General features: G+C 34.1%; 2 protein-coding genes across 2 annotated transcripts in view; both read right to left on the bottom strand.

Annotated features, from left to right (window-relative positions):
* Positions 1-10,673, bottom strand: part of LOC148946681 (RING finger and CHY zinc finger domain-containing protein 1-like) — a 41,706-nt gene extending 31,033 nt beyond the window's left edge. Inside the window, exons 1-2 of the mRNA XM_089096330.1 lie at positions 10,475-10,673; positions 1,580-1,741 (exon numbers count right to left, since the gene is read on the bottom strand). Of these exons, the coding sequence (XP_088952456.1) occupies positions 1,580-1,741; positions 10,475-10,621 (309 nt within the window). The 5' untranslated portion in view covers positions 10,622-10,673. The remainder of the gene's footprint in view (positions 1-1,579; positions 1,742-10,474) is intronic.
* A 3,131-nt stretch (positions 10,674-13,804) lies between these two features.
* The window catches only part of LOC148946680 (RNA-binding protein NOB1), a 58,947-nt gene continuing 54,469 nt past the window's right edge, over positions 13,805-18,282 (bottom strand). Inside the window, exon 7 of the mRNA XM_089097083.1 lies at positions 13,805-13,968. Within this exon, the coding sequence (XP_088953209.1) occupies positions 13,829-13,968 (140 nt within the window). The 3' untranslated portion in view covers positions 13,805-13,828. The remainder of the gene's footprint in view (positions 13,969-18,282) is intronic.

Raw genomic sequence — 18,282 nt, 5'->3', positions numbered from 1 at the left:
CAGAGTAATGATCTAAGGGTAGCTTTAAAGAGTAATAATACTTTGGGTAGTTTTCTAAATTCTGGGAAGGATCTAACGTCCTTGGGACAACAAAGTGGGGTTTATCAGATCCCATGTACTTGCGGAAGCTCATATGTGGGACGTACTAACCAGAGTGTGGAAATGAGATTATTACAGCATAAGCATTCTATTTCTTCGGCTTTAAAGCAAGATTCTAAGTTTGAAAACTTTACTTCAGCCCTTTCAGAACAAATTTTCAATTTTCCAGACCATTTTATTTTGCTCGATAATCTCTCTTTGATTTCTAGGGATCGGGGTTTAAAGCAAAATTTTCGTGACTCTTGGAATAAAGAAAATCTTATTCAAGAATATTGCTTTGAATCGGGATACAGGTGAATTTGGGCTGAACTATATCTATGATAATTTATTAAAATCTGAGAGAGTAAAGCTCAATTCACCCAATGTAGTTGACCTTTGTCCATTACACGATCACTGTATATGTGACCGAAATATCTGGTATTTTTTGTGAATTTCTATACACTGTCTATTAAAAAGGATTTTATCCCTATTTTGAGCTTTTATTTTATCGTCATGGAAAGGCAGTGTGGTCTCCGAAATTATCTATAACTTGCAGCCCTTCCCCTGGGGACTGTAGGGGATTAAGTCGTCCTCAAAGACATAGTTTTATTAGATGTTTCGACTATGCTGAACAAAATGGCTATCTCAAAAATTTGATCCGGTGACTTTGGGAAAAAATGAGCGCGGGAGGGGGCCTAGTTGCCCTCCAATGTTTTTGGTCACTTAAAAAGGACACCAGAACTTTTAATTTCCATTCGGGTAAGTCTTTTCCCGATATCCTAGGGCTATTGGTTCCGCATGATCACCCCTGGGAAAAAAACAACAACAAATAAACACGCATCCATGATCTTTCTTCTGGCAAAAAATACAAAATTCCCCATTTGTGCAGATAGGAGCTTCTTTTACAGTTGGGTTCTCTGATACGCTGAATTTTATGGTGTGATTTTAATTAAGATTCTATAACTTTTACGGGGTCCTCCCCCTTTTTTTCGAAAATAGGGCAAATTTTCTCAGGCTCGTAACTTTTGATGGGTAGTACTACACCTGATGACACTTATATGTTTAAAATCAGCATTGAAATCTGATTCTTTTGATGTATCTATTGGTATCCAAAACCCGTTTTTTAGAGTTTTGGTTACTATTGAGCCGGGTTGCTCCTTACTTACAGTTCATTACCACAAACTGTTTGAAAGAAATTGGTAAATCGATTTTTAGTTTTTCAAAAAATTAAAACCTCACCCGTTTTCACTTCAGCCAACAAGTTGTATCGTTTAATGAATCTGTCATCTTTTGATTTATAAGATTTGGTGATAATTTTTTACTTAATTTTGGTGATAATTTTTTCTCGAATATGTTAAAATATTTCTATGTTGAATAAAAAAATTTACGTTGAAATAATTTCCTTGACATGTTACTGCTTTTAGCTCTTATGTGAAAAAGTTTACAATGAATCAATAAACGTAAATAATTTACACACAAAAATAGAGAAAGTAAAAGCTACCTTGCCAAAAAGAAGTCTGCAATTTGAACACTCTTTTTGCACTGGCTGAATTTCCAGGCAATTGGAACACTGGACTTTGGTCACACTTTTTCTTTGTAATGAATGAGACTCAAATGCATCATGGCAAAAACGGCAGGTATACACTTTATCACAGCAAGGTGTCTGAAAAAAAAAACAAGAGTTAGCAGAAACCAAGAAAATTGTGCATGGGGGCATATGTATATCCAGACCTTTGATTAGAGGAGGGGTGATGGCTTAAATTCAGGTTCACCAGCATTCAATCCTTTGCTTTATATATTTTTTTAAAGCAACAATGGTTATTATTCCGCTATAAAAACATGAGATCCTTTTTTGATGGTTGAACCATTTGTCTTTTTTTCTGATTAAACTAATCTTGGGTGGCAAAACCTGCATTGGAAAGTGAGGACCCTCTAAGAATGTATGTTGTCATGGAGTTTTACCTTTATAAGGATGTCAAGTGCTCTGTGGAAAGACTCCTTTTGGTGTGAATACGCGGAAAGGCTGTAGCTTCTTCTAAGTGCTTGGCTGCACACTTCAGGTCCTTGCACATTTGTTTTACATTAGTTCTTTTGTCTTCTAGTTTTTAACACAGGACAAGTATGTTCTTGGTTGTTTCTGCCACATATTTATAGAATCTTTACAGCAAGCTTGCTTTCTCACCTGATGGTTCTTTTGTTTAGAATAAAATGAATAACAAACGAAGCTAGTTGTATTTTGAGCAACAATGGGAACAATGCTAAGATTTTTCTTCGTATAGATTTGCGTTCTATAAAGCAATAGATTCACAGAGCAAGGACACATTCAGGATTTTTGTTCAGGAGGGTGCAATAAAAAAAAACTTCAAAAAACGCATCAAAATTTGTTTATATGCATTTTTCATACGTTTTTACGAGTCGGACAAGAATTTTGGGGTAGATTCAAACCCCGTAAGCCCCCCCTCCTGCATATGACCTTGTCATAGAGCCTTAAGGAATATGATCATTGTGCCAAGTTTTGGTATGTTATTTTTCTGCTGATTTACAATTTTAATGTTTCAATATACTATGAAAATTTAGCTAATATTCAATGGCCGAGATTCAGCTTTATCCATTTAATGAATTATCTTTTTCAAATTTGTTTTTCATTTCTAAAATTGAAAAATACATCAGAAATATGTGAAAAGTAAAACTGTCATGTTACCTACACATATCTGGATTGTTTTCTAAAAAAAAGTCTAAGTAATGTCATAATACTAAGTGAATGAATAAATCTGAAACTAATGAATCCAATGATATCTGTTCCTTTAACTCAATTTGCAGCTGTAGGCTTACTGCAAAATTGCATGCTCCACACGGAATATAAACCAACCGAAAAATATACTCTGTTTAAATAGTTAAAAATAGCCTGTTTTTGACAGTTGAACAAATAATTTTGATAGTTAAAAATAAAAATGGTCAAATATGCGTAAACTGGTTAAAATTAAAATAAAAATCAAATAAAAGTAAAATAAAACATACAAAATATTATGTCAAATATTTTACAAAAAAGGCTTAGAAATAATTGGTTATCTCTAAGGAGAGGAAAGGGGTTAATTCAACCCTTGTGTATGCCTTTCTAGGGCAAATTTAAGCAACGTTTCTTCCACATGTTATTTGAGCTGATTGATTTAATAAGATTAAATTTAATTGCAGTCGTCTACGTACATTTTGTCAAGCTGTGGTGAATAATTTAACCCAGCATCTAGGTTTGGTTAAGCAGTTTCCTGAATTTCCTGTGCATTACTTATAAAATTAAATGAAAGAAAGTATTTTCCAACTGAAATTAAGGAGCAACATAAAAACTTAAAACGAACAGAAATTATTAATTATATGAGGGGGACTGCCCCCCTACTCAAGACTTTGCCCTTTATGCTAAGTTTTCCTGAACTTTTAAAAAAAGCTTATTATTCTAATGAAACGGCCGTTGTGTTTCAGGAGTTGTTCTTAAACAATCGGGACAAAAAGTCAAACTTTAGCGTAAAGAGCGGGGTATTGAGAAGGGGGCAGACCCTCTCATATAGTTAATAATTTTTGTTTGTTTTAAGTTTTGATGTTGCTCCTTACTATCAGTTGAAAAAAAACTTTTTTTTTATTTAATTTCTGATTGTTTTTAAATAATGCCGGGAAGTCCAGCCCCCCCCCCCCTACATGGAAAATTCCTTCTCCCCACGGACAATACCTCCATGGAAAGTTATTCCCACGAAAAAATTCCTGTACCCGCCAGGAAAAAAAACAGACAATTCCATTTGAGCTGAAAATTCCCCCAAAAAAATTTCTTGTGAATGGTTCCAGATGAAAAATTTTTCTTACCACACTTTCATTTGGAAAAGACTTTCATTTGAAAAGATTGTTTTTAAAAATCATCCCGGAAATCTTCTAATTTGTGGAATTTTTCCTGCAAATACCCCACCCCCTAGTAGAAAGTTGTTCCCACAGAAAATTCCCTCTGGAGAATTTATCCCATGGAAAACTCCCCCATGGCAAATTTTTCCCATGAAAAATCCCTCCTCCTACAGAAAGATACTTTAGACAACTCCAACCCATTAACAATCCCCCCCCCAGACAATTCCCCTTAACATCGTCACATGTAAAATTGAGTCAGCAAAGAGAAAGTAAGAATAATAAAAAGAAATTAAACAAACACAACTTAAAAACAATAGGGAATTTTTTTCAAGACAGTGCAATTTAAATCTGTGAATATTTCGGCCCTATGTCCAGGGCTGTCTTCAGCACAACATTAAATATATATATATATATATATATATATATATATATATATATATATATATATATATATATATATATATATATATATATATATATGATATATATATATATATATATATATATATATATATATATATATATATATATATATATATATATATATATATATATATATATATATATATAAACAACTTACATTAAAATACAAAATTTAAAACTAAAAATGCTCTGTGTATTGTGTGGCTGGGATTATCAAATATATGGCTAGCTAAAGCAGAATCAAAGGAGTTATTAGAACTATTAGCAATTAACGCTTTGTCTATGTCTTCTTTATAGTGATTATTATATTTGGAAAGAACATAAAGAAAGGCACTAAGTAGTATGTTCACTTTATTTGTAATTCAATAATATGAACAGTAAAATATTTACCCTTTCAGAAGACCAAATCTAGGACATTACCAAAGAGGCCTAGTTTTCAAAATCTAAGGGGGGGGGGGGCAAATGTCAACCTTGCTCCTCCCAGTAAACCCCAATGGGTTTATCACAAGAGGAATTGAAAAGAGCAATTCTTTTTTCCAAGTGCATCTAATTTATGTGGGTAATGTTTATATTTCTGCTCAGTAGATCCAAAGCAGACTTACAAGAGAACTTGAATCAACTCCTAAGTGACTTTCAATCTATTGGGCTTTCTATCAATATTGATAAGTGTGAATTTTTGTCCTTTAATGCACTGCAAAGTGATTCTGTCACTCTTGGAAATCATGTTGTCCCTACAGTATTGGAGCTGAGATATCTTGGTATTATGATTGCACAAACAATCATTAAAACTAGACAAGCAATTGTTAAGCAAACAACTAAAGCCATTAAATGTGCTTATGCATCTGTAGTGCTGAATTGTGGACACTACTCCAGGAAATCTCTTGCTTTAATTTATTATTCAGTGTGCTTACCACACATAACCTACCTTGCTGGTGCATCCCACATGCTGTCAGTGGGAGACACTTAAACATCAAAAAGTGCTACTATAAATTTCCAAAATTTTACTGTACATACCCAAGCATTATAAAAATTCCCACCTTGAAAAATATGGTCTTAAAGAGCCATCCAAACAATGGTCTAGCATTCAAAATAATTCAGAGCTAAAAGTTAAATTAGATAGACAACATTTCTCACCCGCATTTATTTGAGTATTGGGAATTACAATGAGTGTTGTATCTTTATCTTTTTGAAGCTGGTTTCTTTTTCTTTTCTTTTTTCTTTTTGTAGTGCTTCACTTTAATTTATTTTTGTAGATGGTGGGTGAATAAATGTTATTATTATTATCATTAATGGACTATTCAGGTAGCTAAGAAAAAAACTTACCTCTATAGTCAGAATTGCATCCTGAATCCAAATTTAATATTCATTTGCGTCAGAAATGTGCTTTACCCCCACCCCTATATATACCAATTCAGGGTATACATTTGCACATTAGAGGGGGAGGGTAAAGTTCAAACTTAGCCTACCTCTAAAGTCAAATTGCATCCTGAATCCAAATTTCACATTCATCAAACAGTTCATGGTAATGAACTGTAAGAAAGGAGCAGCCAAGCTCAATGGTAACCAAAACTGTAGAAAACTGGTTTTGATACCAATAGATACATCAAAAGAATCATATTTCAATACTGAATTCAAATATATAACTTTCATCAAGTTTAGTCCTACCCATCAAAAGTTACGCACCTGAGAAAATTTTATCTGATTTTCAAAAAAAGGGGGAAAGACCCCCTAACAGTTATAGAACCTTAATGAAAATCACACCATCATATTCAGCGTATCAAAGAACACTACTGTAGAGGTTTCAAGCTCCTATCTATAAAAATGTGGAATTTTGCGTTTTTTGCCAGAAGAAAGATCATGGATGCGTGTTTATTTGTTTCTTTGTTTCTTTTTGTTTTTATCCCAGGGATGATTGTATTGACCCAGTGGTCCTAGAATATCGTGGGAGGACTCATTGGAATGGAAATTAAAAGTTCTAGTGCCCTTTTTAAGTGACCACAAAAATGGAGGGCAACTAGGCCCCCTCCCATGCTCAATTTTTTTCCCACAGTCACCTGATCTAAATTTTGAGATAGCCATTTTGTTCAGCATGGTTGAAAATATGATAACTATGTCCTTTAGGATGACTTAATCCCCTGAAGTCCCTGGGGAGAGGGCTGAAAGTTCAGAACTTTACCCAATGTTAAGATATAGCATTGGTTATTAGGAAGTATACAGATGTTTTCAGGGGGGATTTTTCTGGTAGTAGGGGGTGGGTGGGTGGGGGGTTATGTGGGAAGATCTTTCCATGAAGGAAGTTTTCATGGGGAAAGGGACATTGCTATGAAGGGGGTGCCGGATTTCCCAGCATTATTTAAAAAAAAAGATCAGAAATTAAATATAAAAAAAACAAATTTTCCAACTGAAAATAAAGAGCAACATCACAACTTATAACAAACGGGAAATATTACGCGTATGATTGGGTTCACCCCCTAGTCAATACCTCGCTCTTTATGCCAAAGATTTTTTAGTACTTTCATAAGAGCTATTTATTCTAAATAACAGCCTTTGTGATTAAGGGGTCATTTTAAAGAATTGGAACAAAATTCAAACTTTAGCTTAAAGAGTGAGGTATTGACTAGAGGGCAAGCCCCCTAATATACATATTAAAAATATATGAACATAGAAGTTTGTTACGTAAATTAATTCATAAGTTACATATATTTATTACTAATAAAAACGTTTATAAATAAAATTAAACAAGTTTCAAGAAAGCCATTTAATCAAATAAAAGTAAAATTAGTATGCAAATTTAGTTTTAATTATTCATGTACAGTAAGCCAAAATCAAAACCTGCATTAATTCAAAAATTAAATAAAAAACAAGTTTTTTTAACTGAAAGTAAGGAACAATGTTAAAACTTAAAATGAACAGAAATTATTCCGTATATGAAAGGGGCTGTCCCCTGCTCAATGCCTTGCTCTTTACACTAAAGTTTGACTTTCTCACAGCTCTTATTTTTTTAAACAATAAAAAACTTTAGCGTAAAGAGTGAGGCGCTGAGGAGGGGACAGCCCCTTTCATATATGGAATAATTTCTGTTTGTTTTAAGTTTTAATGTTGCTCCTTACTTTCAGTGTAAAAAACTTGTTTTTTTTATTTAATTTGTATCAGAAATGAACTGTACCCTCACCTCTCTAATGTGCAAATATATACCCTGAATTAAAATAGCCTATACTAATTGGTATATATAGGGGTGGGGGTAAAGTTAATTTCTAACACAAATGAATGTAAAATTTGGATTCAGGATGCAACTCAGACAGTAAATTTCTAGTGGGCCTTATAATTTAGCTAAGATGAAAGTGAAAACATCATTTGATGCCTTTTTTATGCTCTTTCATAATTCAATAATTGCTTCCGGGGCTAATTGCATCTAGAACTCTTAAAGGGGCCCCAAAGGTATCTTATTTTTGTAACCACACAAAGAAGTCATCAAAACTAGTTAAGTTATTGAAAAGGGACATCCACCACATGGCTAATATAGGAGTAAAGTTCATTTATGATGCAAATGGATGTTATATTTAGATTGAGGATGCAATCCTTGGTATATATTTACACATTAGGGGGGTGGGGGTATCTATTCTGTCAATATATAGGAAAAACAAGACTTGAAAAACAAGCAAAGAAGTGAAGATAAAGGCTGTCTCCCTGCAAAATGTGTTAACTAGGATTATTCTACATATTATGGAGTAAGAATTGTTTTCTTAATATGTTTCCTTTTCCCCAGCTGGACTCCTGTGCTTAAAATACTGGTTGGCTGGTTGGCTAATCTAAAGATTTGTATATATATACACTGTCAAATTAGCCATCTGGTGGTATCCCATTGAAAAGTGGTTAAAAACATATCACTAATTTATAAATAGGTTGTTTAAGAGTAATATATTCCAAAAACACTTATTTATAACAATTCAAACCTCATTTATAAGGCAACTCAAACATATAGAGAAGTTTTTCAAAGCTGTCAACAAAAATAGTGCTGAATTTTGTGATTTGAAACTTTGCCATATAATTTAGCTAGGATGAAAGTGAAACATCATTTGATACTTTTTTATGTTCTTCCATTATTCATATAAAATACCTTTGGGGCCCCTTTAAGGGCTCAAGATGCAATTAATGAATTATGAAAGAGCATAAAAAAGGCTTCAAATGATGTTTTCACTTTCATCTTAGCTAAATTATAAGGCCCACAAGAAATTTACCATTCTGACTATAGAGGTATTTTATTGGTAAATATATACCAAATCATATTATTGAGTTAGGAATAAAGTGAATAAACCACTTGATGCATTTTTTTTGCTGATTACGAATACAATAATCATTTCAATAAGAAATTAATTTTAGCCCCCCCCCCCCTATATCTGCCAAATCAGGGTATATATTTATACATTAGGGGGGGAGGGGGCAAAGTTTAAACTTACCTCCCATTTACATAAGAAACAAAATTTGCCCCCACCCCCGCTAATGTAGAAATATATACCCTGAATTGACATATATAGGGGGGGGGGCTAAAATTCATTTCTGATAGAAATGATTATTGTATTTGTAATCAGCATAAAAAAGGCATTGAATGGTGTATTCACTTATTTCCTAACTCAATAATATGATTTGGTATATATTGACCATTTTATTTTTGGTAAAGTTCTACCAAATCATCTTAGCCTATTGAGTTAGGAATAAAGTGAATACACTATTCAATCCCTTTTTTTATGCTGATTACAAATATACTAAGTATTTCTATCAGAAATGAATTTCAGCCCCCCCCCCCCTATATAGGCTATACCTAACCTAACCCACCCTAATCCTGAATTGGAGTATATAGGGGGGGGGCTGAAATTCATTTCCAATAGAAATGATTATTATATTCGTAATCAGCATAAAAAAAAGCGGTAAAGTTCTACTTTAGCTACTTTTACCTATCTTGGAAAGGGGTTAGGTTAAGAAAATGAAACTTTCAGGGATGGGTCTACAGGCTAAAATATGTCCTGGGAAGGTATTTTGAAGTAATTATCTCCTTTCCTTCTCCCTCTAGAGGATCCTGAAATTTGCCTACATGACAAGTCTATATCTATTGAAATTTTGACAAAACAACATTTTACCTTAATTTTCAGTTATAAGATTCTTTTTCTCTGGCTTTAGTTCTGAAAATGCAATTCCTGTTATTTGAGTAGTATTTTAAGCCATATCAATGTTAATTTTCAAAATTTAAGAAATGTCTTTGAATATCTTTAAAACTCTATAGCCTAAATCAGGATTGAGCAAAGTTGTGAGGCTGAAAACAATTTTGTTGGACTTCATTTTAAGCAGAAGATCTATTTTACAAGGTTTCACTTTTATAACACACAGATTTTTAAAGATCATCAAAGGTCAGGACCCTCTAGAGGGAGAAGGAGTGGAGGTAGGTACTTCAAAATACCTTCTCGGGACATACTTTAGCCTGTAGATCTATCCCTGAAAGTTTCGTTTTCCTAACCAAACTCCTTTCCAAGATAGCCGAAAGTAGCTAAAGTAGAATTTTACCAAAAAGGCATCGAATGGTATATTCACTTTAGTCCTAACTCAATAGGTCCTAATAGCCTATGATTTGGTAGATATTTACCATCATTTCTAGGCTATTGGAAATGAATTTCAGCCCCCCCCCCTATATTCCAATTCAGGGTTAGGTTATAGAAATATATACCCTTAATTGGCATATACAGGGGGGCTGAAATTCATTTCCGATAGAATTGATTAGGCTACTATATTTGTAATCAGCATAAAAAAAGGCATCATGTGGTATATTCACTTTATGTGTAATTCAATAATATGATTTGGCACAACTTTAACTATTTTTTAGCTATCTGAATAGTCTATTTATGTAAACCTTATCTGATTTCTGTATCATGGTAGGCCTACAAGATAGGCCCTAGGCTACACCTAAATTTACCAAAGTTTCATTCACAAGGCTAAACTGGCCTAGCCCACTCCTGGAAATAACAAAATTCATTATCTAGGATTTTATTATTTTCTAGGCTAATTAATCTAGGGATTTATTAAACATCATTAGGCTACTTACAACAAACTTGCATTTTCTTTTGTAGTGCTCACATCCTAGTAATAAGTCATGATTGACAGCTGGGTGTTTTGAAAGAGTATTTGCAGCTTTATTTACACTCAATTCAGGCATTTCTTCAGATTCAGTCTTTGACTGATCGTCTGACATAGTATCTGGAGCTAATAGGATTGTGAGCAAGCAAAAAATTGATTACCCCCTGAATTTAGGTCAGTGTGCCAACCGTTTTCGTGCTTAATTTGACTAGCGAAATAGAATGGCTACATGAATAGGTAGCGCGAAAATCACATGTTTTTTTTTTGGTCAAGGGCAGATATTTCAGACGTCCAACTGAAAAAATTATGGTACCAATCAGTTTAGTGCTAGTGCTCATCAATCCTAAGCTTTTCAATTTTCTAGCATGTATTAACACTATCACGCATAGCCTAAGACAGCCGGACACTCCATTCTCTTTTTTCGCATTGTGATACAGGGCAAATAGGTTATATGCATCAAATACTTTTTGTCTGTGGTTAAGTGAATCAAGCAATTGGCTCAGAGTGCGTTTACATATGATTGGCTTACAGTGCAGTAATCTGGATGGTGATGACTGCCACAGCCATTCTAGTTTTTAGTTTCTGGGTATGGCACAAAAAGACGCCAATAAATATGGGCCAGCATACCGAAAAATAGTAGGTTAAGATAAATTGTTCCGTTTTTGGTGAGCTTTATAAAGTAAAAAATTTGAAAAGGAAGCCATCGGACTCCCTTTGAAAGATGAAAAAGCTTCTAAAATCTTTCGGAAGTGGTCAGAAGAAGAACATGTTTCACTAACTGAAATCTTGAGCAAATTCGATAATTTGCATAGAGTAGGACCGGCAAAATCTTTTGTTCCCCAAAAGAAATCCTGTGGAAATTAAAATAAGGCTGCAGTATTTTAGGGACTACAGTCTATGTTAGCCAAAGTAGCTAATATAGACTGCTATCCGTCTCCCAGGAAACGTCAAATGTAGACACACTCTCAGTTGAGGGTAAGATTTACACATAGTTTGTGTCCTTTGATATTCTAGAATCTGAAGAATCCATGACAAGTTGGGGTCTACCAATAAAATTGAATATATCCAAAAAAGTGCCAGTGAATAATTCTTATAATGGTAAACTCCAATATTTCCTTACAATGACAGAAAATAAATTCAAAATAGAAATACTTGAGTGCAGGAGAATGTAGCTGTGTCTCCATTTGCATAATGCTGAGATGAGCCCTCTCAGAGCATACTTCATGCAGGCTATAGTAGATTCTGGAGTGTAGCGCTAAAGCATTCGAACTCAGCATAAAATGTTGCAGTAGAACATTATCAAAGATTTGGAATTCAACTAGCTATCCAAAACAAACATGAACTGCAAATTGGGATTAATTTCTTAGACCCTACTGCTTTTCCATTTACAGAATTTAAGAGAGAGAAAATGGGTATAGTTTAAATAAAACTTAAAAAAATAAAAATCAATCATTGTAAGGTTCAGGGGCTATTCACGCAAAACCAAAAAACTATCACGTCCGTAGATTAAATAGCAATAATTATCATTTATTTTTGGAAATTACGAACATACTATTATAGAACCCCTAACCTGGAACATACGCTATATAAACGTATACTGAATGCCGTATAACAGGGAGGACTACTACAAAATACTAGAAGAAATACCCCTATCCAAAAAAAATTGAAAATGATAGCCACTATGTCAACTCGAATTTTTTTTTTTTAATCTACAATTTCTAACACCCAGTTAGTATATATTTCAAAACCAGTGATGATCAGTCAATGGGGGGGGGGTGTAGGGGGCAGTTGCCCCTTTAATAATGTGGAAAATATTATAACTTATCAACTAAACCTAAAAATAAAACTGGTTTATTTTTTGTCCAAACATATAATTGGACTAGGGTAAGAGGTATATTTTAAATTAAATTTTGTTCAATTAACATCGATACAGCATAAATTACGATCGCGCAAGTTTTATATGAAGCTTGATAGGATAAGTATACAAAAATAGGTATGCGCCAGGCTTCAAGAATCCGGCGGTAAGCCTCCGCTAATGGAGGGCATGGAAGCAGGAGTGCCAACTTATTTCTTTGTTTGTTTGATGTATGTGCAATGCTTATTATATTTTGTGCAATGTTTTTGAAATTACCGAGTAGCGTCTTTGCTAAATAGTAGCTTTTATTCATTACTGCTTGAAGAAATATGTGCTGTTGGGGACTTAGGGCAGGCCCACGCTTTCACTACTTTTTTGCCGTTTGGTTTTCCACATCAGTTTAAAGAATTCCCCAAAGTTTGGTTTTCAGACAGCTTAAAAATACATTTAGCTTGTATTTTAATAAATTTTCCGGGTGAGGGCCAGCGCAAACCTCTCTTTCCCCTGAAGGGTATCTCATATCCCCCGGTTTCAGATCCCTATTTCCCCCCAATCGAAATTGAATTTAGCTGCATGTCTTTGCAAGATAAATGAAAAACAAAGATGAGGAAAAAAAGTGAATAGCCCTTTTACGTTTTATTTCATCTTTTTTCTTTTTATTGATTTCAGGTGTAGGGTGCTTTTATTTTCCATTTTTCGAGGTTAGTCTTTTATTAATTTTTCTTTGTACATTATTAGCTCAAAGAATAGCTTGGTAGAGATTCTTGCCACAATATTTGCTTCTCCTTTCTCCGTTCTGCTTCAGTAGCAGAAATTTAGCTCGTTGAATTAGCCATGTGTGTGGTTTTGTTATTCATCTAATAAACTCATTATGAAAAATCTGGTTTGCCAAATGTGTATCTAGAACAACTAGACCTATTCTAATCCCAAGCCTAGCTATGACGCATGTACTGATCTTTGTAGGAATTCTAAAAATAAACAAAATCCACAGCAAAGGATGCTGCCAAAATTTAGCCAAAAAATAGGTGCCCTAATTCTCATTTAAAAAGTTAGAGCCAAAATTTTTAGAGTTTAACACACATTACTGAACCGCTGACTCATTATAGGCCATGCAATTATGGCCCACTTCGTTTATGCCCGTGCTCTTATGGTTTTAGATTCTAAATAGACAATTCCGGATCTAAATAGTTAATATGATATAAGCTACGAGAATGAATAGACAATTCCGTTTTGTCCGTAAACCACTAAACGAAGAAGGGGTTAAACAATGACAAACCTCTTTGCTTAGCTATGCAATAAAAGAAGGATTTTAAGAGGCGTCAAACTCAAGAAATTCTCATATGTCTGAAAAAGTTCAGAGGAAGTCGCAGATCTTTCCTTGTAAACTACCATAATTCTTAGATTTTCCTAGTTATCCTTGAAAAGATTAGCAATTAGAGACAATAATAAACAAGAAACTTTATTTTATTATTTCCTTTTTCTCCTTCCACTCCTATGAACCACTTCATTTGGATTTTTTCGCTCCCAATATTCAATCTTCTCTTTTCCCTGTCTTCCAAGTATAGCAGCTTTAGAATAGACATCTCTTATCACAAAAGGTGAGTTTCCTGAAAAAAAAAACAAGAAGAAAAAAACGTAGAAAAATATAATATAGCAAACTATAACAATATAACAAACTATAACAATAAAAATACAACAAGGTTTTGTACAGCTTTAAGACGAATGTGTTTTAATTAGGCCTATATTCAGTGTCTATGCAATTATATTTATATTTTCTTATTACAAGTAACACATTTGTCGCCACAGTACACGGACTGTCGGAGCAGGGTGGAGGTAACTGACCCCTCGCCCCGGACCCCATTTTGCCACCCCTCCTCTAGTTGAAACTGAGAGTCTTTAAAAACCTTGTTAAAATCTAAATAATTCAAGCATCCACAGAATAGATCAGATTTTTTAGTATACCTTCGCCTTTGTGGTGCTATATGGCTCATTTCTCATTGTTCACTGTCATTTTCACGTGACATGGGAAAATCAGCTGCAACTTTGCCCCCCCCCCCCCCAGGATTTTACCGAAATTACGCCCCTGTATCAGAGAATATAGCCTCTGCCTTGACTCAGTTTTAGTGAGTCCGCTCATTATAACAATGCAGGGACGGACAGATGAATTAGTTTTGGAGGAGGGGGGGGGTAACTAACAGCTTTCTTCTTCTTTTTTGGAGCAAGATTTCCTGCTTCATCAATTAATTGATAGTATACGGCCAATTTCATTTTTTTTACAATACATCATATTTGTTTCCCTTTCTTAAAATTGGGAATCCAATCAATATAACCGAAAACCCAGACATTATTATTTTTTTTTTCGCAAATACTTAATTTTTTTTTGCTAACAATGGAAGTGTCAATCGAATCGAAAAGTATCAATCGAATTCCATTCTAATAAATAGCGTAGCTACTTGGCTAGTCCCAGGCAAGAAAATCCCATAAAAGCTAATAATTCTACTCCGAAAGTTCTATTCCCGTTCATAGAACGCCCCTCCCACCCTGAAACTGAAACGTGGGAAAAAACAAAAAATCTCTGGATATTTCGGTTACATATACAGTGACCGTCTTCAGTAGGTAAAACTTTTTTTGCCGAACACGGCCACTCTATATGTGACCGAAATGTTCAGAGATTTTGTTGCTATTTCACTGTCAAATAAAAGGATTTGTGGCAACTGAACTGTTATTTGTATATCATGAAAATGAAGTTTGTTCATCACAAATATCTATTCAAGCTTGTGCAGGCATATCATGCAAACTTAGCATGTCAAAAGGATATGCAGTTTATTGTATGTTCCTTTTTTGTCAGTCACAACTATATCAAAAATGAGTTTAATCCTGTCTCAATTGTTTCATCACGACTTGTTTTCATCATCCCAGTTGCCTCAATGTTACTCTTGTTTTTACCTTCCCAATATTACTCCTGTTCACTACCAAATGGCCAAATTTGTTTTAACTGTTTTCTTAAAGGCCTGTTTCCACCGTGTAATTTGTTCCTAAAAAATATCTTGTCGGCCAGCGGAAACCCAATTGTTAGCTATCCTGAATTTCTTGCTATTGGAGTTCTAGGTGAGAACTTTAAAATAAGACCTTTAATTACAAAACTGAACATAGGTCCGGTGGTTGCGCAGTGGGTTTGATCTCAGCTTGGTAATATGGGACCCAGATTTCAAACTCAGTTGCAGGGTCGACACAAGGACCTTAGTAGCCATTACTCCAATTAATACATACATAAAAGGCTTAACATAGCTGCTCTGCTATGTTTAGCCGAGTCGTCGACGTTTATTTTTTAAAGAAATAAATTTTTAAGTTTTATTTTCAACTTTTGAATTTCACGCACAAAGTCCATTAGCGATTTTCTCCGACGTTTCGAATTGTTTATTGACATCATTTAGCAACAATTTTTTGTTAGCTCACAGCAACAAAATTGTTGATAAAATTGATACTAATATAATTCTGTTAAAACAGTACGAACAGACATTAAATTAATTTTATGCAACAAAAAATATGTCTCTAACAGAGAGCTCAACTCGTTAACTTGTATGAAAAACAAAGATAGAAAAGACCAAACTAGTAAAAATTGAAAAAAAGGGAAAGGAACGCCGAGCATGCACACATAGAAACACGTGACACGCAAAATGATCATTACATGAAGAAACAAATAAAAATTAACAAACAAACAAACTAAAAATGATAATAAAAATCTTCATTATGAAAGGTCAATAATATTTTCTTCATCAAATTAACCTGAGAATGCTGAGTTGACTAAATTATAATTCTATCAACCTATTCAAATTGAATACTTATTTAATTCACAATTGAAAATTAATTGAAATACTCAATTAAGTACTCAATCAACATATACTTATTTGAAGTTAACGGAATTCAACACATTTTTCAGAATGAACAAACAGAAGTCGACGCCAAATTGAAACCTAGTAAGGAATGTCGCAAATCAAACAGTTCGTGGTAACGAATTGTAAATAAGGAGCGACCCGGCTCCATAGTAACCAAAACTCTAAAAAACGGAATTCTGATACCAGTAGATACATCAAAAGAATCGCATTTTTATGCTGATTTCAAATATTTAACTTTCATCAAGTTTAGTTATGCCCATCAAAAGTTAAGAGCCTGAAAAAAATTGCCTTATTTTTGAAAAAGGGGGAAACTCCCCCTAAAAGTGATATAATCTCAATGAAAATCAAATCATCATATTCACCGTATCAGAGAACCCTACTGTAGAGGTTTCAAGTTCCTATCTGCATAATTGTGGAATTTCGCATTTTTTACGAGAAGAAATATCACGGATGCGTTTTTATTTGTTTTTTTTTTCCCAGGAGTGATCGTATCAATTCCATGGTCCTAGAATTTTGTAAGAGGGCTCATTCACACAGAAATCAAAATTCTTTTGCGACTATAAAGTGACCAAATAAATTGGAAGACAACTTTACCCCATCTAATGATCATTTTTTCCCAAAGTTATCGTCTAAAAATTTTGGAACTACCAATTAGTTGAGCATGGTTAAAAATCTAATAACTATGTCTTTGAGGACGACTTAATCCCCCACAGCCCCCGGGGGAAGGCCTGCAAGTTATGAAGTTTGCCCACTGTTTACATATAGTATTTGTTATTTGGAAGTATGCTGACGATTTCAAGAGGGATTTTTTCTGGTGGGGAGGGGGGTCGGAGAAGGAAGATACGTGGGAGGATCTTTACATGGAGGATATTGAAATGGGAGAAGGGACATTTCTATGAGGGGGGGGGCACCAGATTTCTCAGCATCATTTAAAAAAAAAAACGATCAGAAATTAAATAAAAAAACAAGTCTTTTCAACTGAAAGTAAGGAGCAACATTAAAACTTAAAACGAAGAGAAATTATTCCGTATATGAAAGGGGCTGTCCCCTCCTCAACGCTTCGCTCTTTACGCTAAAGTTTTTTATTGTTTTAATAAATAAAATTGTGAGACAGAGTCAAACTTTAGCGTAAAGAGCGAAGCGTTGAGGAGGGGACAGCCCCTTTCATATACGGAATAATTTCTGTTCGTTTTAAGTTTTAATGTCGCTCCTTACTTTCAATTAATATCTCAGTAAGAAACGTCAATATCAAATACGTTAGCAGCGTTTTTTCCGTGTAGCAAATTTTTAGCATTGCTTGTCTTTTCATGGATGAATGTCTTCGCTTTCCAGATAAAATCTTCCAAAGGGATTCTATAGTACCGAATTGAAACCTATAGAAAAATGTCGAGTTTTTACTGACAAAAACCCTCTGTAAGGAATATCAATAGCATATATCAATAGCAAAATGTCAGCAGTACAATTTTGGCGAAGGAAGACTAGATGGTAAGTCTGCATAAAAAACAATGTAGAAGGTCAAAGATTAGGAGGAGGCCGAATCAACACGCTATTTTTCCGATATTGAATACCAGGACTTAGTATTTCGAACATAAGCTACACAAAAATGTGATTCAGTCCCTTTTCTTAAAGCTATAATAAAAGAAAGATTAAGGTAACTAAATCACGTTTTACAGTTCATAGTTTGCCAAGAATAGTACTTTCTCACCGTCCATCTAGGGCCAAACAAACACGGAATGGCCTCAAATAGGGTCAAAAGAGTTCACAGGAAAGGATTTAAAGGAAAACAAATTTCATTTAAGAGAGTAAAGAGAGAAGTTTTGGATGGACTGGGGCAGAAAAAGGGTGTTCGCAGCTTTGCTTGACTCAAGCGGCATGGTTCTGCAATGAGAAAATGTAACGAAATATGTATTTCTGTATTTCAATTGATCCCGCTTTTATGAAAATAGCGCCATTGACATTCTGTATCAGCCACCTGAAACATCTTTTATTGTAATAATAATAATATAATTTATTTATGCCCTCTAT

The sequence above is a fragment of the Artemia sp. Qi Xiang Cuo genome, chromosome 11, assembly GCF_049724085.1.
Source record: "Artemia sp. Qi Xiang Cuo chromosome 11, ASM4972408v1, whole genome shotgun sequence".
Taxonomy (NCBI): Eukaryota; Metazoa; Arthropoda; class Branchiopoda; order Anostraca; family Artemiidae; genus Artemia; species Artemia sp. Qi Xiang Cuo.
The sequence above is the reverse complement of the archived record's forward strand: the minus strand, read 5'-3'. Positions and strand labels throughout refer to the sequence as shown.